This window comes from Anopheles arabiensis, chromosome 2 (genome assembly GCF_016920715.1).
Source record: "Anopheles arabiensis isolate DONGOLA chromosome 2, AaraD3, whole genome shotgun sequence".
Lineage (NCBI taxonomy): Eukaryota > Metazoa > Arthropoda > Insecta > Diptera > Culicidae > Anopheles > Anopheles arabiensis.
Window position 1 is genome coordinate 30464386 of NC_053517.1, and position 25808 is coordinate 30490193.

General features: G+C 49.2%; 2 protein-coding genes across 2 annotated transcripts in view; both read left to right on the forward strand.

Moving 5' to 3' along the window:
• Positions 1-25808, forward strand: part of LOC120898435 (rho GTPase-activating protein gacJ) — a 65686-nt gene that overhangs the window by 4201 nt on the left and 35677 nt on the right. The window contains exon 2 of the mRNA XM_040304282.1: positions 12109-13571. Within this exon, the coding sequence (XP_040160216.1) occupies positions 12498-13571 (1074 nt within the window). The 5' untranslated portion in view covers positions 12109-12497. The remainder of the gene's footprint in view (positions 1-12108; positions 13572-25808) is intronic.
• LOC120897859 lies at positions 6558-7541 on the forward strand. The gene has a single exon (XM_040302990.1). The coding sequence runs from the start codon at positions 6558-6560 to the stop codon at positions 7539-7541; it is 984 nt and encodes a 327-aa protein (XP_040158924.1).

Consider the following 25808-nt stretch of genomic DNA (forward strand, 5'->3'; position numbering starts at 1 on the left):
AATAAAAACGATCTCACCCCACCCCCGCTATTAGCAAGCGGAAAGAACTTCCCTTCGGTTACGGTTCGGTACGGAATTTCGTCAATATTTGCCACCCGTACCCGCAACACTTCTCACTTTTTTCCGCTCCACTCAGCGGTGAAAGCTGCTGCAACGGGACACACTGACGCTGACAAATTCTTCACGTCCCGGTGTGTATCGAGGGTAAAACGAGATCAGAGGCCCGCCCAGGCCCAGGGGATGATCGGTTGGCGACCGCAAAAAACGAGCACGAGAACATCTTTTGCTATTTATGTTACACAAATGATGAGGAGCGCCGCGCAAGCATCGGCGCCCCTCGAAAGGTGTCAAATTTTATGCAAACAAACAACAGTTAACTTAAACGATCTCTCGAAATGAGCGTTCGCAAAAATTGAGATTTGATTGCCTGCCAGTGTTGCCGGTGTTCGGGGGCTAATCAAATGGCCGCCTTTTAAAATGTTAAACAATTTAACGGCACAAACACCATTTGGCGCTTGTGCGGGCACACGCGTTGTATGAATAATGTATCCACCTAATGGTGGGCTTATCTCTCGCACCGGAGAGCATTGCCTTTATCTTCCCCTCCCGTGCTGGACAGAACGTGGCAATAATTAGGCGAAGAGGCAAAGGAAAACAGTACTATTCCTGCGATACATTCATCATGTGCCACGCGCTGCTCGGTTACAAACGTTAGTAACTGTTTGCCGAACGGTCAGGATGAAACTTTAATGACTGTGTTAAAGCTTATGGTAACACTTCCACACTGCCACTGGTTGCCGATTGCTCCACCATCCATGATGGAGTAGTTTAATTAGCCGCTCACAACCACCGAAAAGAAAACCCTTCCATAAATCAGTTCGCAGTCTCGCACGTGAGTGAGTTTGGGCGGTAGCCTAAATTGTGCTGAAATTAAAATGCATAAAAATAATGAGCTCTCGTAGTAGTGTTTTTTATCACGTTGCTGCTCGTGCACACTGCAATCACGCACCCGTACACCATTCCGGAACAGTATTCCGTCACACAATCCGTGGTGCAACGAGTGTCTCGTTTTCATGGGATTTAATAAAACGCACAAACATACCACTCTTCCCTACAAAAAAAAGGTCAAACAAAACGCTCCACCAAAACGAGATTCTTGACATCTTAATGTTTACCCTTTTCAACCGCTCGGGCTACGGGTGTTTTGTTTGCTTTTCCATCATCAACTGCCCGTTAGAGATACATGTTCCCTTTCATTTATACATCTAAGCGCATTTTGGATTACAACCGTACCGAGGGCGAGGGGTTGGCACGGCTGCCAAGGTAGCCCACTTCCTGCAACGGAAGAAAGACAAGTTTTTGTTCGTAAAACAATCTGTCGTCTGAGACCGCGAGCGCAGCTTGGTGCAGCTCTTGAACTGGAAATGATGTTGAGGGTGATAGTGACAGGACACGATAAAGCGATAAATGCCGCACAGTCAACTTTTTTCGGCGCTGACAGTTGAGTTCATTAGCATAACGCAGGGGGATTGTTTTCACTCACTGCGCGTAAGATAAGCCCCAGGAGCAATCGCTTGTGTGTGGAATGGAACAAAAATGTTCGAGTAGCAGGAATTATCTTTGTTAGTGGAAATGCTCATGATATCCTCAATCGAATTATTGATATAGACATCAAAAACAGAAATTCCTCATTTTTTTGTTGACCTACAATCCAATTTCTAATCCAAATTTAAGATTGTTAAAGTAGACAACAACTCTTTCGCGCAAGAGTTTCAGGAGCTGGGTTGCGCAGGAGATGTCACACGAAATGTCACCTAGCTTAAGCTTACAATTATTGCAATACCTTTTCTACCGTTTCAAGCGCAACTCGACGAACGCTTTATGGCTTTATGATTTATGCAAGCTTCCATCCGCTTCTATTCCCAACAACCCCATGGAAACTCAAAACAAAAATTCCCAGTTTCTCTCCAACCACTGGAGGAAGGTTGAACTTTCAGTTTTGTGTGTGTGTGTGTGTGTGTGTGTGCCTGTGCTGGTGTACCCGCTTGTTGTTTTCTTACACTCCGAATTATGACGAGGCGAACGAACCACCCACTGCCACGGCTGTAATCATGATCATCTCATGATCGTAAAATTTATCTCACCGAATTCACCGGATCTCGCACCGCACTGCTGGTGGGCTTGCCGATCCCGCCGGCCGGGAATGTGTGGAAAAGGGGGCACACGAACGGTTGTAAGCCATACCGCAGCCGTGTGAGGGAGGTGGGAGAAAAGCCAGCAAGTCTCCCCAGACACACACACACATACTCGAGGGGTGTGTTGTGGTTGGTGCTGCACGGAAAGAGGCGAAAAATCCAATTTTCCCATCCCCAGAAACAGAAACCGAAGCCAGCCAAATGCCAGCCATGGCCCGCAACCATAGGCGCTAACTGCGAAACTACGTTGGAAGCAGGCTTTGAAAATCTTGCGCACGGTACGAACCCAACCCAGGTGGCAGGAAGGAAGAGCGCAAACTGCGATCTAATTGCACTACACCCTCGCAATTGACCGTGAGGTTTTTTCCACAGTTTTGTTTCCGAAGGAGAGCCTTGCAGCCCCGAAACGGCCGAGAGATCGCAGTTCTGGCGCTGAACAATTTTTACCATCGCTGCTTATCACTGCATTGTTTTATGTTTTTGCCTTCTTTCTGCACTTTTCTGCAACAGGCCATCGACTTTTGTGTCTATTTCTCGGTCGTTTGTGTATCACTAATACTGCAAGCATCACACATAGCAGCTTTCCACAAGCGTTAGCACAAAGCACTGACACGCAGAATAAAGTTGTAAACATATACTATATATCACCATAAATTTAATTCTCATTAACTCCCCATAACCATTCATCCATTCTCACCCATTTCTGGTACGGCGTGCAAGAACACGTCGGGCGCTAACGAGAAGCTAAAACTAGCCAGCCTCAACACAACCGACTGTTTCTAACCACCCAGTCCCGAGGGCCCCAACCATAATCACCAATCGATTACGGAACGCAATCATTGGCTGTGAGCCGGGCGCCCATTTCCCGGTCCCGCATTCGGTTCGATTCCCACTACGAAAGAATCCAAATTTACGAGCTCAATCTGAATCGAAATGGGGAAAGGAAATGCGCCCGCACGCACACAAGCACGTATATTTTACGCTCACCGCCTTTTGACACCTGATTCCATTCGAGAAAAGTTGTTTCTGCCTCCTTCCGACAGCGACTACGAAGGAAACGGGTTAGGCTGGATGTGAAAATTCTTGCCTCAATTTGTTTGAACGTGTTTGCTGCCGACACCTTCTCCGGGCGGGACGAGTTAGAAATGAGAAATGCCCTTTATAGTACGATCACCTGTCGTACGGTTAACAGTGGGCTGTTTTATTTCCACCTATCGATTGGATTTTGTTTTTTTTTTTTTCCCTCTATCGATTTCAAATAGGAGCCGTGCAGACGCCACTGCTGGAGGCTGCGCACAGGAGTGGTCATAAATTTAATGCCTCTGCTACTGCTACGCTATCTATGCTCCACGCTCGGGAAGATATGCTCGTAAAACTGCGTGCGAGTAGTCCATAAAACTGTCCGTAGCGTTGTAACACTGAACCGTGTCGGATCCAATTTCCGTACTCATCAACAAGCGGCTGCTTGACCTAGGTTTGGGATCTGAGCCGTTCGCTTCTCTTAGAGCCATACCTCACTCGAACAGGTGCAATGGGTGCTGCAAATAGCTTGCCAGACCTGTTGAAGATGTGATTTATTACGCCGAGTTTTCGGTACAGCAAAGGTAACTACACTTGAAGATGCCAAGAGAACGGAAATGTAGGTCAAAAGCAACTTTCTCCACTGCGAGGAGGTACGGAGCAATGAATAGACGAATATTTGGATACCCATTTGGTTGGTGCATGAGTTATGTTGCGTTCTAGAAAATGCAGCTGCATGAAATCTGCATGCTTCACGATCTTTTTACTGAACACAATATTAAATCTCAAACCTTCACATCATCTGTTGGAACAAAAGGCAAAAAAAGAAGGAGGAAAAATAATTCATCTACCGCGGTCTAATTAATTACCAGAAGGCAACCCTTACTTCCCGCAGTAATTACACATTTCGGGCCTCTCGGGTAGGTGGGTTAACCCTGCGAACCCAATTTCTCGCTAATTAAAATGTCTGCAACGTGTGAAAATGGGGCGTTCTCCTGGTTGACCTACCGACCGATCTGTCGATCGTGTGATCTACAATTTTGAGGGTTTCACAATTGAGAAACGTAACATGAACTTTGCTTCTCTCTTTGTTTTTTGTTTTCATTTCGGTATTCGCTGGTGGGACGTAATTAAAGCATTGAAAACTCACCCACCGCCGTACGAATGTGAATCGAAACCGTGCCCCGCCGCTGGTGAAACGAACAGTGCGCGGAAGGTGTATCTGTTTGATGTGCAACCTTCCCGCAAGGTTACCACAAAAAAGGGAGCAGAGTCTTCCCTAATAAGGCCAACGCACTGAGGCATTGCGTTTGATGAACAAATAAAAAAACAAAACATCAAATATGGTGAGAGTTCAGACAAAAAAAAACGATCTTTTAACTTTGAGAAAAAAGTAGAGGCACGCGACAATTGACAGGGCTTAAAGAGGAGGGCTTTGCGTTTGCTCTGCTCCTACCAGCCGTAGTTGTATTGAAGCTGCTGGCGCCTTCGTACCGATACAATTGCGCCTTAGTACGATCAATTCGTTCCCTCAGCCAACCGGATCCAAAGCAAATATGCAAACGCGTGCCTACGGATCGGGAACGACAGCAAAAAAAAGGGCGTAAAAGAAGGAAAAAATCAAACCCCAACTGCCGCCAGCATGACTAGTCAATTAAGCAACTAGAGTACGCAAATGGATCTCGATCTCGGAATGGTGCGGTTCCACCACGGCCACCACTTGCAAAACCCGATCGCTCTCTGTGCGACTTGCACGCACAAATGGGAAGATCGCACCGGTGCTGTGACGCTTCAGGCCCTTGGGCCTGGGTGGGATCCGGCGTGCGGAAGTAACGATTCGGTTTGGATGTGTTACTTACATGCGCGACGAAAGCGCACGGGGTCGTAGCGCAGCGATCGTAATCAGCCTCCGGTTTGACCTGAAAATTGTGTGGCAGATCCCGATCTAGGTCGCTGTCGTCGATCGAGCCTTGGTTCCAGTTCGTGCTGGTTTGAAAATGTCACCCACCGACCATTGAGTTGTAGCGACCAGAGCGCCATCTGGTGCGCACATCTAGAACTACCGACATAAAATGTTTAACGGGCTAGTTAGGCAGGGACTGCGCATAAAGCTAGAGCAGGACAAACAGTGATAGCATGCTGCACCGCTGCTATAAAAACGGTGGCTTGCTCCATACACGCTCTCTCTCTCGTCCTAAACGTTTCAACACCGACACGCGCATATCCGTCCGGCTTACCCCACACACACTTCTTCTCCGGCAACTCTTGAACGAACAACACAAAATTTTCGCGTCTCTCCCGAACTCACCGTTCCGCGGCTTAAAAGAAAAAAATAAATCGAATTCTACCAAAAACGTAGTTCGCAAAGCGTGTTGCGTATCTCCTTAAAAAAATAGGGACCACTTTTGTGGCGCCCCTAAAACTGGTGACCCCGACGTGATCCGCAACCGACGCCGCGAATTCGTACGTGAGTGGGTGTGTGTACAACGCATCGCAAACTTGTACCGCGTTGAACGTGTTAAAACGTGCCACCGGCATCGGAGATCGACGCAGAGAAGACAACGCGTGTGTGTGTGTGCCTACGACCGGGAGTGCTACCAGCGTTAGAGGTACCGGCAACGCGGCTGGCCTCCTCCCCCCTTTCCCTGCAAAGTGCGCAACGAGCGCCCTTTCATCATTCACAGGACGTTGAGTGCGGGCCGACGAAAAAACGCAGCAACGCCGTGTTAGTGCGCCCGTAGCTACACGGAGCGTTCCTGCATTCTTCGAACAAAAGAACCCCCCGCACACACGCGCGCCGCCTCGAAGCGAGACAAGCGCACACACACCATCATCGGCGCAGCAGAAATTTTCCACCGAGCTTTCGACGGCTGACGCAATCGACGCAATTCCGGGAAGCGGATCGACGACAATCTCCGCTGGTGGTCTCCTCGACGCCGGTCACCGCCACGCAAGCTGTTTCTACACCTCGTGCTACTGGGAATTTTCCGTTTGTGTGTGCTTCCATCTACGGGTGCGATCAAGAAGGAAGACACCAACGTCGAGTTGCGCACGCAAATAATCCAGCCGTAGCAGTAGTGACACATCGCCGCCATCACGATTTTTTCGCTCGAAGGCAAACCCGCTTGGATCCAGCTGACAAGAAGAACGACGCCGCCATTTTCTGTGCACCATTTCATCGCAAGTGAGGAAACGACATTTTCTCCACCCGAGAAGGAAGACGACGCACGCGGCTTCTGAAGCGTTTTCATACCGATCGACCGCAACGACGACACCCTGGTTACGTGAACAATTAAGGTAAGATCCACCCTTTTTATTCACTACTAACCCCGACGCGGAAAGATGCAGCGCAGCCCGCAACAAGGTGCAGCGCCGGTCGCCAGCCCTGCAGTTGCCCTCAGCCCTGCGGTGGCCGCCAGTCCTGCGGTGGTCGCCAGCCCCGCAGCTGGACTCCCCACACCGAGTCCATACTTAATCGATATGACCCCTCTCGCTCGTGACGCCTCTACCGACCTTCCGGAGTTCCAAGTCGAGACTGTGAACGCCATGCGTCTCAAGCCGCCCGAATTGGATACTGCTGACATCCATACGTTCTTCTACGCCTTGGAGAACTGGTTCGACGCCTGGAATATTTCTCCGCACCATCATGTTAGACGTTTTAACATCCTGAAAACACAGATCCCTACGCGAATTCTTCCCGAGTTGCGTCCCATTCTCGACAGCGTACCAAATACCGATCGCTACGAATCCGCGAAGAAAGCCATCATACAACATTTCGAAGAGTCCCAGCGAAGCCGCCTACACCGTTTGCTATCCGAAATGAGCCTCGGCGACCGTAAGCCTTCACAACTGCTAGCCGAGATGCGGCGAACAGCAAACGGTGCAATGACCGACTCCATGTTGATCGATCTTTGGATCGGTCGGATGCCGCCCTACGTTCAGTCCGCCGTGATCGCGTCCTCTCAAAACGCCGACGAGAAAGTTAAGGTAGCCGATTCAGTGGTCGACTCTTTCGCCTTGTACAATCGCTCCGGTCCGTACCAAACCATCGCCGAGGTGCGGAATGAGGAGGTCAACCGCCTTTCACGACAGGTAGCCGAGCTGAGTCAACGCTTAGAAACTCTAATGAACCAGAACCAAGCTCGTGAACGCTCACGGGCCCGCTCACGCTCTCGCAATCGCAACACGAACCAGGCTACTAATCCTAACACTAACGGCTATTGTTTCTACCACGACCGATACGGACAGCAAGCGCGTAACTGCCGCGCTCCGTGCTCGTTTAACAGCCGTCCTCAAAATAACGGTACTCCTACTACTTCTGCATGACGGAACGCGGGAGACGTCCAGCTTCTAGTCGATTCGATATCATCGGCCAGTCATCGCCTTATTATCAAAGACTATAAAACTAACCAACCCTTCCTTATCGACACCGGCGCCGACGTCTCCGTAATACCTCGACAGCACAGCTCCGTTCCTTGCAAACCATCGACCATGAAACTATTTGCTGCTAACAGTACGCCTATCCAAGTGTATGGAGAGTCACTCTACACGTTGGATCTTGGTCTTAGACGCGCCTTTCTGTGGAACTTCGTGATCGCAGATGTGGGTACCGCAATAATAGGAGCCGATTTCCTCCAGCATTTTCACCTTTTAGTGGACCTGCGCGACAAATGCCTCGTAGACGTCTTAACCAACTTACGAACGCCGGGTGTTCCTGATCTACATCCTGGGGAGCCAACCGTAAAGGTGTGCGATTCGACCTCGCCAATCGCCACCTTGTTGAGGGAATTCCCTGGGTTGACTGCACGGACCGCGCCCGGAACGCTCCTGCAATCCGACGTCACGCACCGCATAGAGACTACTGGACAACCGACCTTCGCCCGTCCGCGTAGATTGTCCCCCGAAAAATATGCTGCAGCTCGCGCCGAGTTCGAGTCTCTCGTACAGCTAGGAGTGTGCCGACCATCTAACAGCAGCTGGGCCAGTCCTCTGCACATGACGAAAAAAGCAGACGGGACGTGGCGACCCTGTGGCGACTACAGGGCCCTCAACGCGAAAACAATTCCAGATCGTTACCCACTACCTTTCTTGCAGGATTTTACTATGCATTTGCAGGGAAAAACCATCTTTTCTAAGGTTGACCTGCACAAGGCATATCACCAAATCCCGATACATCCCGAAGATATACCGAAGACGGCGATCACAACTCCCTTCGGATTGTTCGAGTTCACCACGATGCCCTTCGGCCTACGAAACGCTGCGCAGACTTTTCAGCGACTCATTCACGATGTCCTCCGAGGTCTCGACTTCGTGTTCCCATACATAGACGATATGATTGTCGCCTCGTCGTCAGAGGAAGAACACCACGAACACCTGCGCCAGCTGTTTCAGCGTCTCGAACAACACCACCTGGCCATCAATCCGGCCAAATGCGAATTCAACCGAAGAGAAATTGCCTTTCTTGGCCACTTGGTCAACGCAGAAGGGATACGTCCTCTCCCAGAACGGGTACGAGCGATCAGCGAGTTGAGTAAACCAGCGACGATAATGGAGCTGAAGAAATTCCTCGCGATGATCAATTATTATCGACGCTTCTTGCCACATGCCCTGACGACACAAAGCATCCTACTTGAGATGACACCGGGGAACAAGAAGAAGGACAAGACACCGCTAAAGTGGACGCCCGAATCTAGTGAAGCATTCGACCGATGTAAAGAACAGCTACAACAAGCCGCGCTGTTAGCTCACCCTGCCTTAAACGCAGAGTTGTCACTTTGGACAGACGCGTCCGACTTCGCCGCTGGAGCCGTTCTCCACCAACGTATCGACGGCCAACTCCAGCCCTTAGGATTTTTCTCCAAAAAGTTTGAGAAGGCACAGCTCAACTACTCAACATACGACCGCGAGTTGACCGCTATTTATCTGGCTGTACGACACTTTCGGTATCAGTTAGAGGGTCGTGAATTCTGCATCTACACGGACCACAAACCTTTAACTTTCGCTTTTCGCCAGACTCTTGACAGCTCCTCGCCGCGTCGAGCCAGACAACTCGACTTCATTGGACAATTCTCCACCAACATTCGCCACGTATCGGGAGAAGAAAACATCACCGCCGACCTACTCTCACGAATCGAAATTGTAAACACATCACCTGCAATCGATTTTGAACGTCTCGCCGAAGAGCAAACAAACGACCCTGAGCTCGCCGATATACTCAGCGGTAAAACACGAACCGACCTTTTCCTTCAAAAAACGCCGATACCAGGAAGCACCCAATCGCTATACGCCGACTGCCCTGGTGGAATAATTCGACCGTACATCACAAGATCATTCCGGAATCAGCTTCTACACGCCGTACACGACCTTAGCCATCCTGGAGCGAGAGCCACTGCCAAATTAATGACAGAGCGATTTGTTTGGCTGGATATCAAAAGGGACGCTCAGGAATTCGCCAGAAACTGCTTGGCATGCCAACGCGCTAAGATAGGCAGACACACGAAAAGCCCGCTCGTACCGTACCCGGCAACGCAAGACAGGTTCAGCCATATAAACATCGATATCATCGGGCCATTTCCAATTAGCAACGGCAACCGATACTGCCTCACGATCATAGACCGATATACCCGCTGGCCGGAAGCTATACCGATTCCAGACATCACCGCGACTACGGTTGTATCAGCACTGCTGTACCATTGGATTGCACGATTCGGAGTTCCGTCTCACGTGACAACCGATCAGGGACGACAATTCGAGTCCTCCCTGTTCAAGGAGTTGACGCGAGCTCTTGGAACAAAACACATTCGAACGACCGCGTATCACCCGCAGGCAAACGGGTTGATCGAGAGATGGCATCGCACTCTCAAAGCTGCAATTTGCTGTAAAGATACATCGAAGTGGAGCGAACATCTCCCACTCATACTGCTCGGATTACGCACTACATTCAAGAACGACATTAATGCGTCGCCTGCAGAACTCGTGTACGGAACGACCCTCACCATTCCCGCCGAATTTCTCGTCGAAAAACCGCAACCAGCACTGGTCAACCAGTCCGACTTTGCCAAGTCACTCCGAGAAGCGATGAGCAAAATTCGACCTTCTAACACCGCCTGGCACACCAACCGAACATCGTTTGTGCACTCCGACTTGAACAAATGCTCGCATGTGTTTGTGCGCAATGACACCGTCCGTCCCGCGTTAACCACACCTTATCACGGCCCATACCAAGTACTTACTCGAAATTCAAAGTCTTTTCAGATCCTACTAAACGGACACCCATCGCTTGTGTCCGTCGACCGCCTAAAGCCAGCATATACAACCGAAGGAATAATCTCGTCAGCCCCGCAACAACCGTCACCCGACCAACCTGCTGACGAGCCAACGACACGCTACTCCGGTGGCCCAACCACCGTCGACGCAACAATCGACGATGAGCCAGCGTCTCACAACTCCGATGCCCGGACCGTCGACGCTCGACCAGCTGCCATCGTCCAACCAGTCGTCGCTGCCAGATCAGCAGCCAACGGCCACACAGTCGCCTTCGACCATACAGCTGCCGTCAACAAACCAACCGCCGATAGCCCGGAACCGCGCCACACGAACATCACCCACGCCGTCGCTACAACCAGCCAGAGCAACCACCAGCTTCGCCCCACCACCGCCTATCTTACGCAAGGATCAAAACGTATCGACCGGTGTTACCAGATCTCAACGAAGAGTAGTAATTCCTCTGCGATACCGATAACACCGATCTAGGAGGGGAATCCTGTAGCGACCAGAGCGCCATCTGGTGCGCACATCTAGAACTACCGACATAAAATGTTTAACGGGCTAGTTAGGCAGGGACTGCGCATAAAGCTAGAGCAGGACAAACAGTGATAGCATGCTGCACCGCTGCTATAAAAACGGTGGCTTGCTCCATACACGCTCTCTCTCTCGTCCTAAACGTTTCAACACCGACACGCGCATATCCGTCCGGCTTACCCCACACACACTTCTTCTCCGGCAACTCTTGAACGAACAACACAAAATTTTCGCGTCTCTCCCGAACTCACCGTTCCGCGGCTTAAAAGAAAAAAATAAATCGAATTCTACCAAAAACGTAGTTCGCAAAGCGTGTTGCGTATCTCCTTAAAAAAATAGGGACCACTTTTGTGGCGCCCCTAAAGAGTGTTGGCAATTTTCCATCGCCTTGTGGTTTGCCTTTTTAAATACAGCTTGGAGAAAGAAGCCCGATAAAAGCTTGCCGTAGAGAGGGGTTCTAAAGAGAATTAAGATATCAACGTATTAACAGTTCTTGAAACATTAGAAACCCCCAAACAACTTTGGTATCATGATGTTCTGTATATAAATAGCCTATTTTCGTCATTCATCACCACCCCCAAACGAACATGATCATACAACAAAACAACGCACATTAAGCGCACAATAAGATATCTCTCTCCCTCAAATACTACCACAATCGCCCAAATTAAAACATAATCCTCCCTCATTTCAAAGTGCCTCGCCAAGCTAACCATTTTTGACTCATTATCTTATCGTAATGGCATCAATAAACGGTGCGTTTTGACTAGTGCCCGAAAGCCATCCCCTCCTTCAGACTGATGGATACCAAAGAGTCTCGATAAGAAAGGGGTCGCTTGTAGTAATAATAAAAAAACTGCCCCTTTATCCTAAAGCATCTGTCTACCAGCTGTCTGTTTCTCGTCGTTTTACCTCTGTTCTGTCCGTCTGCTTTCTTTGCCTAGCCAAGCTGCGCCTAATCTTTTCACGATCCACAAAATGTACAAAAAAGCGTTTCTCATCGTCATCATCATCATCATCATCATAATTTTTAACAGCAAAGACTAACCTATAATTTTGTTCTCTATTTACCTTTCCCACTTTCTCGATGCAGAACTTGCAGCCATTTTCCCGAGCCGGTGGACTATTTGTCTTGGAAAAGTGCTTCCTTCGTCCGATCTCGCAACGATCTGTCGCTCTCTGGAAGAGGGAGGTCTGTAAAACCCGATTCAAGATACCGGCTCCAGCATTATTATTCCTCCCGCCCAACCAACGTGAAACAATGTGGAACTGTTGAGACCGGCCTCAAGTGTCTAAGCGTCACCTTTCAACCTCCGTTCCCTTTCGTTTTTGTGCTGCAAAACTGCACCCCATAAAAGCCGCCCCCCCTGCCGTGGTTCGTGCGACCCCCTGTGTGGCGAATATAATTACCGACTCGTGAAAAGTGTCACTCCGGGTTGCGCATCGCCCATCCGAGCATCCGATTCCGCATCCAGGTGCAAAATGGTGACCTGTCAAAAGTGTTTGGTGCTGGCGGTAAGCTTGCAGCTGCTAGCGCTGGGAACGTGGGCGATACCATCGCCCGCCAGCTCGAAGCGGGCGGAGGAAGCGGCACCAGCGGCCACCGTGCAGCTGGATTCGGACAACGGGGACGATCGTGAGCTGAAGAGCGACGACGACGGGTACGACTTTCTGTCGATCGATCAGCTCTTCCTCAACAACCCGCAGTACCGGCAGCTGATCAGCGATCTGCAGGCCCACACGTTCGGTAGCAACTGGCGCCGAAAGCGTGATGTTGCCGAAAACGAACTGCCGGAAGCGTTTCGCAGCGACGAATCGCTAAGTTCGCCCCGCGCCTCAACCGTACCCTCGACGACGACAACGACAACGACGACGACGACTACAACGACGGCAAAGTACACGACGAGCGCGGCTGTTGCTTCCAGCACGGCAAACGAACCGCTCGTGACCGATGTCGGCTCCAACCGGGACATGGCAGCAGCTTCATCCACCGCTTCCGAAATGCCGAAAGCGGCCGCCCTCACAAGCACACCGGCAAAGTCCAAGGAATCGCCCAAGGAGGCAACAAAACCGTCCACGGCCAGTTCGACCGCGGGAACTAGCACCACTGCAGGCACCACCACCACCACCACCGCAGCATCCTCCTCCGTCACGTCAACGTCCGTGCGGGGAAGCTCGACCGTTGCTACCAGCGCCTCGTACGGTTCGTCCGGTTCCACGGAGGCTCCCGTCGCCCGCAATGCCACGCTGGAGATGACGACGGCGGCAGCCCCGATCCGTGCCAGCACTCCGCGGCGTCTGTCGCACAAAAACAGCTCGAACAAAAACAAGAACAAGCTTACGGCCGCCATGGCTGCGGCTGCCCAGGCCAACAAACCGACTGTCAGCTCGGGCGGCCCCGGACCGAGCACGGTCAACGTGAACAAGGTCAGTGTCAGCAGCAACGCGGTGGCAAGCAGCAGCAATCAGCTGCCCCAGCAGACCCCACCAGCTGTAACGATTCCGGCAACGGAAAATGGTACCGCGTCCGGACCGGCCGGCAACAATAAAGATAAGGTAAGTTTTTGGGGGGATGAGATGAGAAGGCAGCTTTCGGAAAAGATTGTTTCTAACATTGTATCACCAACCGGAAAGCACTCGGTGTGGCGATTACTAAACGCTAAGCGGCTCGCCAAACCGTTGCGACGCTTCGGGGTGGTCTGCAAGCATTCTGGTACAGCAGGACGGCATCCTTCTTTCGCAGAATGCGATGTAATCGGGAGGTAGATTGTAGCCTAATTTTTGAAGCGACCTAAACTAGGGTATAGCGTGATGGGGCAAAAAACTAAAACAAAACTGTTCCAGTGACCGAGTAGTGTGTGGCATCATCGTCGTTCCCGCGCTCCCGATGCGCGGTGGAAACGGTGAGCGAAGCAGCCGAAAACAAAAATCTCATCAAATGACACACCAAAGTCGATCTAGCCAACGGGACCTGCCAGTGTTGGTTCTCACGGCAATCGACGGTACGAAAAGTCGACGGTTCCGGGAAAGCGTTTTCCTCCGGTTTGTGCTACTGCCTTTACTTAGGGGTAAAACCCCACATGTTGGGGTTTGTTTTACTGTCAGCCAAGAATTGCATAACACTCCCCTAACCGTGACCGTGCGGGCTTTTTAAGCTATGATCTGGCGAACCATAAAATGATACATTTTTATTGTGCAACACCATTGCAACACTTTACGATGTATAACTCCTCCCAGATAGCTAGAACAACTTAAAGCACTTTAAGCGCCTTCCGAAGGCGGCAATAAAGCTTCTAATTAATTGCAAAACACCTCATCATTCCGGGCGGGTAAAATGTAGAACAAATCAGCAACATCGTCTCACCTACATCGCCTACCTACGAGCAAAAACCGGACGGGGAAAAGTCCATTCTCGACGCAAAAGTAGGTTGTAGCAGTGCACTATGGCGAGGCAAATGGCTAGCATTGAATTTATGGCCCCCGCTTCATTCCCGATGAAAGTTGCACTGGGTAGGGATGGCGGCCAACATTCTTCCGCTCCGCTGTGTAGGTGCGTTTATTTTTGCAAATCCTCTATTTAGACGAACAGCAAGCGAAACAGCAACAAACAGCAGGCCCATCCGAATAGTCTGCTGCGTCTGCTGCGAGAATCAAAACACGCTGTCCAGGTCCGGCTAACTGCAAAACTCCACTGCGTTTGGGTTCCACGTACCGTATGCTTTCTACCGGCAACGGCGTCGTACTTCGTACCTCGTTAAGCTCGCCCCATCGAACGGTTCCTTAACGGTTCATTCGGCCCCGTATGAATACGCAGCCAAAACCAACGCACACTCGACTGAGCGCTGGCAGACGGTCGGTTCTGTGTGTGGTTCTGCAGTAGGCCACGTCGGCTTTTCGACGCTTCACTGCTTGACAAAAGGCTTGCCTTAGACACTGGCACTATGTTCCCGAACGCTGAATTAATCAAGTCAGCACTGCTATCTCCAAAGCTTAACAACTCCCCTGGGCGCAGAGAACAGCTCCATTACAGCGGAATATTGACCGCGAACGATCGCCGTAAGGAGGCGGCCCGGCAGCATGCGATCCGCCGCCGAAGCAATCTGCGATACGCTAATTAATCGAGCGCCTTTAAGGGCGTCCCAATGCATGTTAGGATCGGCGGACGAGATAAATCGTTCCGCTGCAGTCGGTTGGTGCATAGACAGCAACAACACGAACAGAAAAAAAACGAATCCACCGAACCCATCAATCGCCTTGATCTATTGCAAGCGTTATCGCACCCACCGTATCAAGGTGAGAGTGTGCTCCAGGGACGCATTAGCTTGTGACACCAACCCGTCCTGGAGAATGTCTTCCGCGTCTTGCATGCAGGTCTCTGGAGCACACGGCCACAGTGGACGGAAGTGGTTGAGCGAACCGATAATGAGCCGTAGGCGTGTCTTGGTACGTAAAGCTCGCATGCTTAACCACCAGTACCTGGCTACAAAAACGTCCGCGAAACGGCCCAGAACGTTTGTGCTCCAGTGTTCTGGGCGGTGGCAAGATTTACGAGGCGACTTTTAACTGGACGTCGCGTCACGTAATTTGTTCCCTTCGCTGTCGCCCCAACCCGTCCGCGAAAAGGGCGATTCTGCACCGTTAGTCTTGTGGTCAGTCCTGCTAGGGGCAATTCCTCTGCACTACAAGAAGTGGCGAAACGTGAAGAATTTGTGTCACTACGTACAGCCGGAACCGGGCAGGACGACATCGCGCGGCGAAAGCGCCTTTATGCAAAACATGCTTGACGCGTAACCGCAACCGTAGAATGATTCCCCTTGTTGTCTCTTTTATCACCACGTGTGTCTGAAAGGTTCGCAAAGAATGTTTGCTGGGCGGTTGGAAGAATGTGAACAGTTATCAGTAGCCTGCAGGCCTGGTGGGCTATAAAGCTTATGTTGATTATAAGATCGTTAGAACTGTGAACGGTGCTGTTGGGATTCGTAAACAGCTTGTAGAACTAACGGAAATCCTATGAGCTGTACGTTTTGCTCATCAAACGAGCATTATTGATTAACGACCTAATCGTTATAATGGGATGATAAGGGACCATCTACTAAACTGATTTATAACACTATAAATCAAATATTGGGAAACAGCACTAGCTAAAGAACATCGCGAGGTTTACTACGAAACAGTCAAAGAATAGAATATTAGGTATAAGATTTAAATGTAATAAGAATTCTAAAATTGCAATTTTCCTTGACATTAGCAAAAGATTAACCTGATATGAGAACATCAGAAGAAGCGTTTTTGGTCAATTTCTACGCCATAATGGACATGGACATTCGTCATAATCCCAATGGAAGAAGCTTTTAATGTAGGTTGCTTCACGATTTCGTTCATAATAGACTATTCTTTTCTGTTCGAGATTCGCTACAAAGAAGACTTCTATTTTGGAATACCAAAAACCCATTAGCTGTACGCTTAACTTCATTTCAACTACAAAAGATCGTTTTCCTTCACGTCTGTACATCTACTATAATGCTGTCTAGTTTTGACAATCTACCAAACTGTGCCATTATTTCCCGTCTGCCTGTCAAAACAGCCCAGGGCGTTGAAGCACAGGATTAGCGATGTGTATACCATCATTTATTAATGCTTATACTTCCACTTCTGCTTCTTCTTCTTCTACAAACAACTCCCGGTTCTGTGCACATATCTCTTCATTCGATTCCACCTGCCTTTCTGCCAACCGACACAAATTCGCATCCAGAACATTAACGTTGCGAACCGTGAATCCAAAGCGTCCAATTATCTCGGCACGAGGGACACAGCCAGCCAAAGTGATGTGTAAACAAACGCGGATGCGCACACCGCCGAGCAATCAGCCGGGGCGAGAGAGAGATGCTTTTCCACAACCCATTATTGGGTGGTATTGGCCTACACTGGATCTAGATGAAAAGACGAAACGACGGAGCTTTGGCGAAACGTTCTAGGATGTGGGGACCCCCCTTACTGCTACGGCTAGGCGACCGTAATTGACCGGGAGACTGGAACTCCCGTACGGATTGAGACAGAATGAAGAATGACCCAAACCGAAACCCGGAGATGATCACCTTCACAGCCTACGGTACCATCTAATTGGATAATGATCGTGCAGTAGCCACCGGAGAAGCCCTTGGCGGTGCTGGCACTGCTTTTGCAGCAGCAGCTGCTGCTGCTGCTGAAAGAATCACATTAGATCCACAATCACAAGGTCTCAGGTCTGGGCGCTGGTTTGGTGCCATTTGTTCGGCAGTTCAGCACCCGACAGCCAGTCAGATAGCAACATACACTGCTTTTCTTTTTTGCATTTGGTGTGCGATAGCTCGAAATTAAGCCATTCCCTCTTCGCTTTGTCCGCTCCCGGGATATACCGGAGTTTCGAATTAAATTTAATTAAACAAAATTGGATGATCTAATCAAACGTGTACGGTCGCCTCAGGCCCGTACGAACTGTGCCGTGGCTAGCGGGCCGCCAGCAGTTAATCAACGTCCAATACCGTGCAGTCCCGAGATTCCGATGCGTACAATGATGTTGATCTAACCAACCGGAACACGGAGCGAGACGAACGCTCTTATGCGCTCATCAACGCAGCCTCTTGTGGGCTTCTAATAATCGCGAGCAAAGCAAGAAAGCACGTGGTAAGTAGGGAACAGCAAGTAACTGAACACCTTAAACAGTCTTTGGCTGCGCTGATATCGATCAGTATGGGAGTACAGTTAGTCGATTGAATTGACAGTTCACGCCCGCTTTGGCGTCTCGTTTCCGGCTGTAACCGTGGAGGAGCCCGTCCACTTCCAGCTTCCAAGCAAAACGTTCAACAAATTCTCTACATTTGTGCATGATGCCACTGCTCTTCCCGCGATCGCGAGTTCCGGCCAGCGCAAACGATGACAACTGGAACGCTGGCACCGTTTCGGTAGCGTACCGTCACACACACACACACAACGGTCTCCCTCCTTGGATGATACCTTTTTTCGGTGTCGATTCTACCATACTGCCATAGCACTGACACACTTCACACGCCACGGAGGTTGAGCATAAAATTTAACGTTTATCATAAACGCCCTTTCATGGTGCACTCTCCCAAGGGAAGCGAACGCAGAACGAAGTGCTCACGATCTACTTTTATGACGATTACGTTCCATCAAAATCACACTCTTTTAATTATTTCATTTTGTACGGACCTTTAGAAGCCGTTCACTGTGGGACGTTATGTTGCATCGTTTTGTCGGCGGCAACCGACGCAGCAACGATAAAACCGGAGCAGTTCTCATGATCTGGAGGTTGTTCTTTAATGCGCACTTACGTTTCTTTCCCCGGATCGTGCTTTAATTTCGTACGGTTTACCTAACCTGTGTTGCTGTTTACTCATCACCGTCCACGTTGCGATGCTTCAGAAACAATGGCAGGTCTGCTGTCGTATAGCAAAACCGTTGCTGCGTTGCTTTTATGATAAATGGCTCCCTTTCTGACATAACATTTCGAGCCGTTGCGCAACGAATAAGGCGATTTCGTTGAGGTGTGTATAAATATAGCTGCCTGCGAGTCTATCGTTTTGCTATTTCTGCTCCATCAAATACGATTGCGATCGACACATTACCGCTAAGCTGGCAATTGATGTGCATAAATCGAATTGATCGTCACGACCGCACGCACTTACAACCGACTGGCACTCTCGATCTTTCTCCTATCTCTCTCTTTACTGCCCTTAGATCGCTTCATCTTGGCTGTGCTTCTTGACAGCATCCGATCAGCTCCCGTTCCCTGATCGCGAAGGTCGATTCCATTCTGGTGCTGCTTCCTATCATTCCTAGAACACAACCACCGACACACACACACACGCGCCCTCAGAACGATGCCACCCATCGAACCGGTCCCGGTGGGGGACCAGTTTTACTACATCGATGCGCAACCACAACCCGCTTGCGCTTGCGCACCTGATGTTTGTCCCAACGGTGTGCCGTTGCAGATGTGCGCCCGGAGTTCGCTCCAGCTTCCGATCCCGGGTGATCGACATACCACCGGCCGAGCGGTTTGATGCAACGTGACGGCATGCCAACCGCTAATAGCCTTCAAAGCTGCAAATTAATGTGCTCGCGAATGGATGATGAACGATCCAGCAGGCAGCACGGTGCGCTCCTTCTAACTCTCTTTTTTTATCATCGCAAGCGCAAGAACTGATGTTGCGCAATCATTCGGAATGGGAAGCATTATTGCTGGACAGAACACAACTTGTACGCACATTCCTTTTACCCTGTGTGAGCTGGTTTTTTTATTTTTCTTTCTGTTTAAACTTTTGCTGCAGGGTTAAGTGAGAGTTTGTACCAACCATCCGATTCCCGTTGAATTCCCCTCAGGAACAAGTTGACACTTGTTGGGACGAAAGAGGTAAAAGAGCAACGAAAGAGCAAAATTGATTTAGCTGACAAATGCGGTCCACTGCCTTTCTCGCTCTTTCTCCGTGCCCACAGATCCCAAATGCTCGAACCGTGTTACAGTGAAAAGGAATTTGCTACCCGCACCAAACTCCGCTGGTCACACAATTACAAACTTCCCTTTCGAATCGATCACTTCCCTCCGGCGCCCAGCTTTGCGCCGAGAGTGGAGCGTTGTTTCTTTGGACTCACTGGCTAAACGACATCCTTCAAGCTAGACGTCAACTGGCCCCCATCTCGAGGACGGGCGAGTGCAGTATTATTAGGCTGATGGAAAAATTGATTTTCCTTTCCCACCACCACACTATCACACCAACGTGAACTGACATCTTAATGGCTGATTATTTGTACCCGGGGTTGGGATTGATTTTTGCAGGAATTTTAATGCCACCGCTTTCCGAAAGCATTGCGCGTTTTTCCCGCGATAGATTTCCATTTTTTTTCCATTCTGCACTTTTCCCAGAAAGCGTTTTGATTAGCAATTCAAATCGCTGGTGGATTGGAGCAATGATTGCTGCTAATAATTATTCGCACAGAGAGCAATGAGAGCCGATGCTGGGATGCGCTGGGATTTCGATTGGCAACATTTCACTAACGCTGCTTCCCACACGACGCTCGTTGCCGGGTCGGATGCAGATGTGAGATCACGTCACAGCAAAGACGAAACTGACCACAAGAAAGACGATAATGGTAATAATAAGCATGCTGGCGAGGGATGATTTATGTTTATCTACAGCATAACCGTTGCGATGCGGCGTACTGCGCTGCCTCTTCTCTCCCTTGATATGACCCCCGCCTCCAGTACGATCGATTAACCCAACCGCGGACGGATGACACGCCGGGTTCGTCACCTAAGAGCGGCATTCAAGTCCCTGCCCTACGCAATCATCCATCGAATGTACGAGTTTGTCGCGCCCTTAACTCAACTGTCGCAAAACGGGGTGTACTGCGAAGCGTGTAAAAACACACCCCTGCAATGATACTCGCTGCACCGTCGCCAGGTCGCCAGGGGTGCGAATTGGAACGTTTCGGTTCGCACCGCCAGCCTTCACTTTCCTATCCCTAGGATAGTTGTATTATTAGCGGTATATACCGGGTCGATTGAAATTAAACTTTAATGATGATTGTTAGTGCCGGTGCTGCAGATGATGAGAACCTCAGTGTCACCGTCCAGCTTGATGGGGTGAGGTTCGGTTGCCCACGATGTTTGCAAACCATCCCAGGGGACAGGTTGATCCTGAAGCAGTGGTCGTCGGTGGTTCACACCTTTGTGAACTTGTTCCATTCGAACTTTACCCCGAAGAATGCGAAGGAAATGGAACAGATGACGTCAGTGCAGCGGTTTGCCGGCGATCGTTTCCAGCAATTTCTGATGCTTTTTACGCTAGTGGGATATTCTCTTTACCGCATCTGTGAGAGACGATGGTGTTTTTTTTCATAAAAATGACAGATCATTTCCTACACATCCGTTCTGCAAGAACGCAACACAGCATAAATCAATTATCGTCATCAGTACCACTCCCGGGAACGATTTATACATCTTACTAAGTTTCTGTGACTGCAAACGGGTTTTGCTGCCGAGAACTTGTACCCTTCCGGATGTTGCTCTTATTGGACAATTTTCTCACTGCCGTTTTTGTTCTGCCTCTTGCTTCCATTTGGCACTCAAAACATCAAACCCAAGAACACACTTTATTGAGCATCCAATCTTGTGTAAAATTCTATTATTCTTAGAAATAGCTTCAGGCGCTTCTATAAACAACTTGAGGCGAGAAAAAAACGTTACATTCCCTCTAAGTTTCCAAGCAATCGGCGCCAGTCAAATAAAAAGTAGCGGTACCAAACGAATGCCCTCTCGCAAGGCCAATTGTGACGCGATTTGCGACCATTTACTCTGTTGACCCATAAAATCGGGAATCGAAACACAGCTGGACTGCATCTGGATGGTTGGTTGGAACGAAATAAACGAACAAACACTTCCAAAAACCGTGCCAAATAAATAACGCAAGACAAAGGCGCAAACACACCGCTCCAAGCAAGTCCAGTCACCTTTGTGGGCCTTTGTCTTTGGGCTGGCAGGGCGGGTAATTAAAATGAAATGCTCACTTCACAGAACGGTGATTCGCACCACGTTGGGAGGAGAATGCGTTCTTGTAGCATTAACGCTTTGCCGAGCGTTAGAGAGCGGAGCCAAATCAAATCTACTACCACCATCACAAGATAGTGCTAACCCAACCACCCGAATCGAAATGTGTTGTGAGCTTTACTTCACGGCAAAAGACAACCACACAGTGTACGGTAAAATTCAGAATCGCCAGCAGAATATCACGGCCCTTTAAACCGCAAGTATGCGCGAAATAAATAAAAAATGCCCCAAACTGCTATTGTTTTGAAGTAGGATAAATGTTTAGACACAGACTCCGGGGCAGATTGCAACGACTGCCAGGCGAAGTACGTAACACAGAACAATTATTGCCGCCCCGCCTTCCGGGACCTCACCGCGACCGGGAGCGATTAGGGTGATTAAAATTGGGGTCAGTTTCATGGCTTGATCACCGCCGGCCCGGTACTGTTACTTGCCTTCGTTACTGTTTCCGTACCGTGCGTCACCGGCTCAGCCAGCTACGAGGGGGTTTGGAATCAACCTTGCCCTACCTGTTAGATCATAAAACTGACCTCATAAAGCATTATTAATATGCCGGAAAATGCTTTTTTGCTTCTGCGCTTCTTCATTTTTGTTTCGGTTCTCACAACGTTCGTCCATTTTCGGACCGTAGCAAATTTACAGGTCCAGGCCCTAAGCATGTGGGAACGGCGAAAAGCTGGGCTGGGATATTTTAAGAATTTGCAGACCGTTTTTGTGTACCACACATCGGCGGTAAGCGACGAACCGTATTATGGATGCATTTGCACGGTCGTATTAAATTCCGCTTCAAACTGAGCGCTTCAGGTGTTCGGGAAAACTAATTTAAAGCCCCCTTTTCGGTTCACGAATATTTTGCAATTTCAGTGCAGACAGGCCAAATTTTCAATAACAACGAAAAAAAAAAGAATGCCTTTTTCGTGCAAATTCTCATGACACGCTCCCGTTATTTCGTACGTTGCAAGCGTCCGCGGAAGCGTTCTCGGTGGTGGAACAAAACGACAAACGGTGAACTGGTTCAATCAAGTTGGAGGCAACTTTCTTTGCCTTCAACTGATACGCATTACATCTACCCGAAAGCGCAAACAATGCCATGAATTGGAAGGAATCTTCCCAAACACTTGTCGAACCCAAAACGCAAACGAATGTAATTGAGTCATGGAAAATGTAAACTCTCTTCCGTTTGTTGATTTTTCTCGCATGCTCCGCGTTGCCCACACTCGGATGCGCGTTTGCACTTGGCGTTCTGGTATCCCTCACTTTGCCTCACCAGAGCTACCTGGCGTTCTTGTGGGAAAAGATCCCGTTGCACACGCACGCTGGGAATAGGTTTTTGGGTCGATTTATCCAAACACTCCCCAAACCAAACGTTCCCTTCCGTATCTGTTTCAAATGAAATAGGGGGAAAAAAACCCTTCGCACCCAGTCTTTCTACCCCATTCCCTTTCTAACTGTGATGATTATCGTTTTAATCGCCACTCTACAAATTAACGGTCTCGCCTCCGTTCTTCCCGTTCGGTTATATTCAATATTCGGTTGGAAAGGGTCTGGAAAGCCTTTCATCCATGAGGAGCACGTTAGTGTGGAGTCCGTTCGGCCTTACCCCAACACAGATGCATTTACAAGGCTGTCAACGGTACGGTGGAACGGTAAAGGAGACAAATATTTCGATTATGATTGCTGCAACATGTTTTCCTGTTGAAATTGACCCGTTTTTATTCTCGTGGCATGAATTAGCATAAAACATCAACCGAAGGTCAGTTCAAGGCACAAGGGATCACAAACCCCCGTTTCCAAGGCTCCAACTCCAAGAGTGCTCAAAATGGTGCGATCATTACAACCACTATCGCGTCGCATCGCACGGTCATAACGGTCGAACCACAATAGGGCTGATAACGATCGATTGCGTTAAGTGTGTATGTGTGTGTGTTTGTGTGTATTTGTATGATTTGCATGAACCCGACATAATTCGTTTCATGCTGTGTCACGAAACGGTCAAAACGGTGATGCACAATCGAAGGCATTTAAATGATCAGCATGCACACCGACCTTCTGCTTGTGGTGCTTTCGAAGCGATCTTTCTCGCCCGCGCATGAATTATCGCAGGAAATTGATCATACAAATATCGACTACAGCCATTGCTCCATACATCCATTGCTTGCGACTCGGTCGCGACCATACCCTGAACTTTGCCTGTACATTGCCCATATAAAGAGGCCGTACCTACGTTTTATCATTCCATCCAAGGTCTTGCAACAGAGAGAAAAAAAGTTGCACTCTGTTACATTTTCCCTCGGTTTCTATTGTTGCAGTTCAGCACAGACAATCTAATGACCTGATTACCGGTCAATGGCGGTTTAGAAATTCTGCCATTTTTCCATATCTTCATCATCGAACCCGTCCATTTTCCACTTCACGGTTCATTTGAGACAAAGTACCCCAAACGTACCATTCGCTTTCCACAGTGCGGGACGGGCATATCGCCGGCCTCGTTCGTTTCGCTTCGGAAATGCAGCAAAACTTCGCCAACACTGAGCGGGAGTTAGAGAGTACCCTCCCTGCTCCAAACACTCACACCACAATCAGTACCACCGTGAGAGGGGGGAGGGGGAAAGTGTAAAATGATATGCGTTGAATGCGTTTTGATAAGTAATCATTGGTTTGGCAGTGAAAGTGTAGCTGCGGCCTATCGCCGGTGTGAGATCTGGTTTAACGCTCGCACAATTAAAGAATCAAAACAATACGCAATGACCTACATGGGTAGCAATTGTTGCCAACAAGCACAGCAGCAGCTAGTTTCCGGAGATAGTTCCATGTAACTTCGGCAGGAGTGTTGCACTGAAAAACTATTTCAAAATAATGGTTGAAAGTTCTTTTCCCCTTTTCATCGCACATACACTCACCAAGGCCGTACAAAAACGATTTGTAATCATTAGCAAATCAATCGCGTTAATACACGTCGATTGCGGCCTGTTGATGCTTATCTCCAAAGGTACAAATCACTTCACGACCTCCGTACAATCGACTTCAACACACAATCAAGAAACTAAAGCTCAATCGGAAGCAATTTTACGCTGTTACGCTGATGGTTCACCTTGTTCGGTTCGCTCGATGAGTTCTGCCCCCGGATGATTGCACGGGGGTTATGTTCTTGCTATGTTGTTCAAGCGAGCTCTGCAACAACACCCCGCCCCGTAACGATGCAAATTATCGGAATTTAACCACGTTCAACCCAGAACAAATAGACCAAAATTGCCGTTTGAGCTGGGAAGAACTAAACACGAGAGGAAGAATGGTTCAATACGAAGCAACATCGGGGCAAATATGCTGCTGCTCAGCATCCGAAGAAAAAAAAGCAATCTCATCATTCGCGCGATCGAGCTAAGCAGCAGGACGATAACCTCACCTCACACCACACCGATGCTTAACGCTTCTGTATCGTACCGTTTCTGCAGCTCATCTCATCAATCAATTAATTAGCAAGAGTTCGTTTGCCTATGCGAATACTTTGACCTACGGCCCGCCGCTAAGTTCATTCGCAGTCTTTGAACTCTTTGAGCCGGACGATGTGCAAAAAGTGGGCAAAACGATGGCTAAACACGACTTGTAATCTAGAACCACAAAGCAGGTAATCGTTTTCCCCTAATGAGACGTTAACTGTTCGTCGCTGTCAGAACTTGATGAAAGTAATAAAACGGCTAAACGGATCAGCTCCGGCTAAATTCCAATCGCTCCAACAATGTGCTCTACCCGAAAGGAAAGCGTAATCCGGGTTCATCCCCATCAGTGGTCGACCTCAAACTTCCCCCCCCCCCCCCCCCTCTAGCAACCCATCTGCTATTCCTATCTGCTACCGATTGATTTACGATCGAAAGTAAGCAAAACACGGAACTCTCGTAGAAAGTAAAGATCGACAAAAAAACACACACACCCGAGAACCAACCACCACCCTAGATCCTTTAGCAGACGGTGTGAAAATTATCATAAATACAATGCAAAACGCAAAACAACCTTCCACCGGCGATTGAGATGTCGGCGAAAGAGAAGGAACCCTCGGCGTAGACATGTAGACTTGTTGATGGCCCCGGTTGCTAGGGGGAATTTGCAAATACGTTCACGCGAGGCGCCAAAAAATCCGTGACTGAACTTTGGAATGGGCTTCTTTTAGATGCCCGATCCCGCTCGCAGCA

Coding starts and splice junctions, on each gene's coding strand:
- LOC120897859 (XM_040302990.1), top strand. CDS start 6,558: ATGCAGCGCAGCCCGCAACAAGGTGCAGCGCCGGTCGCCAGCCCTGCA.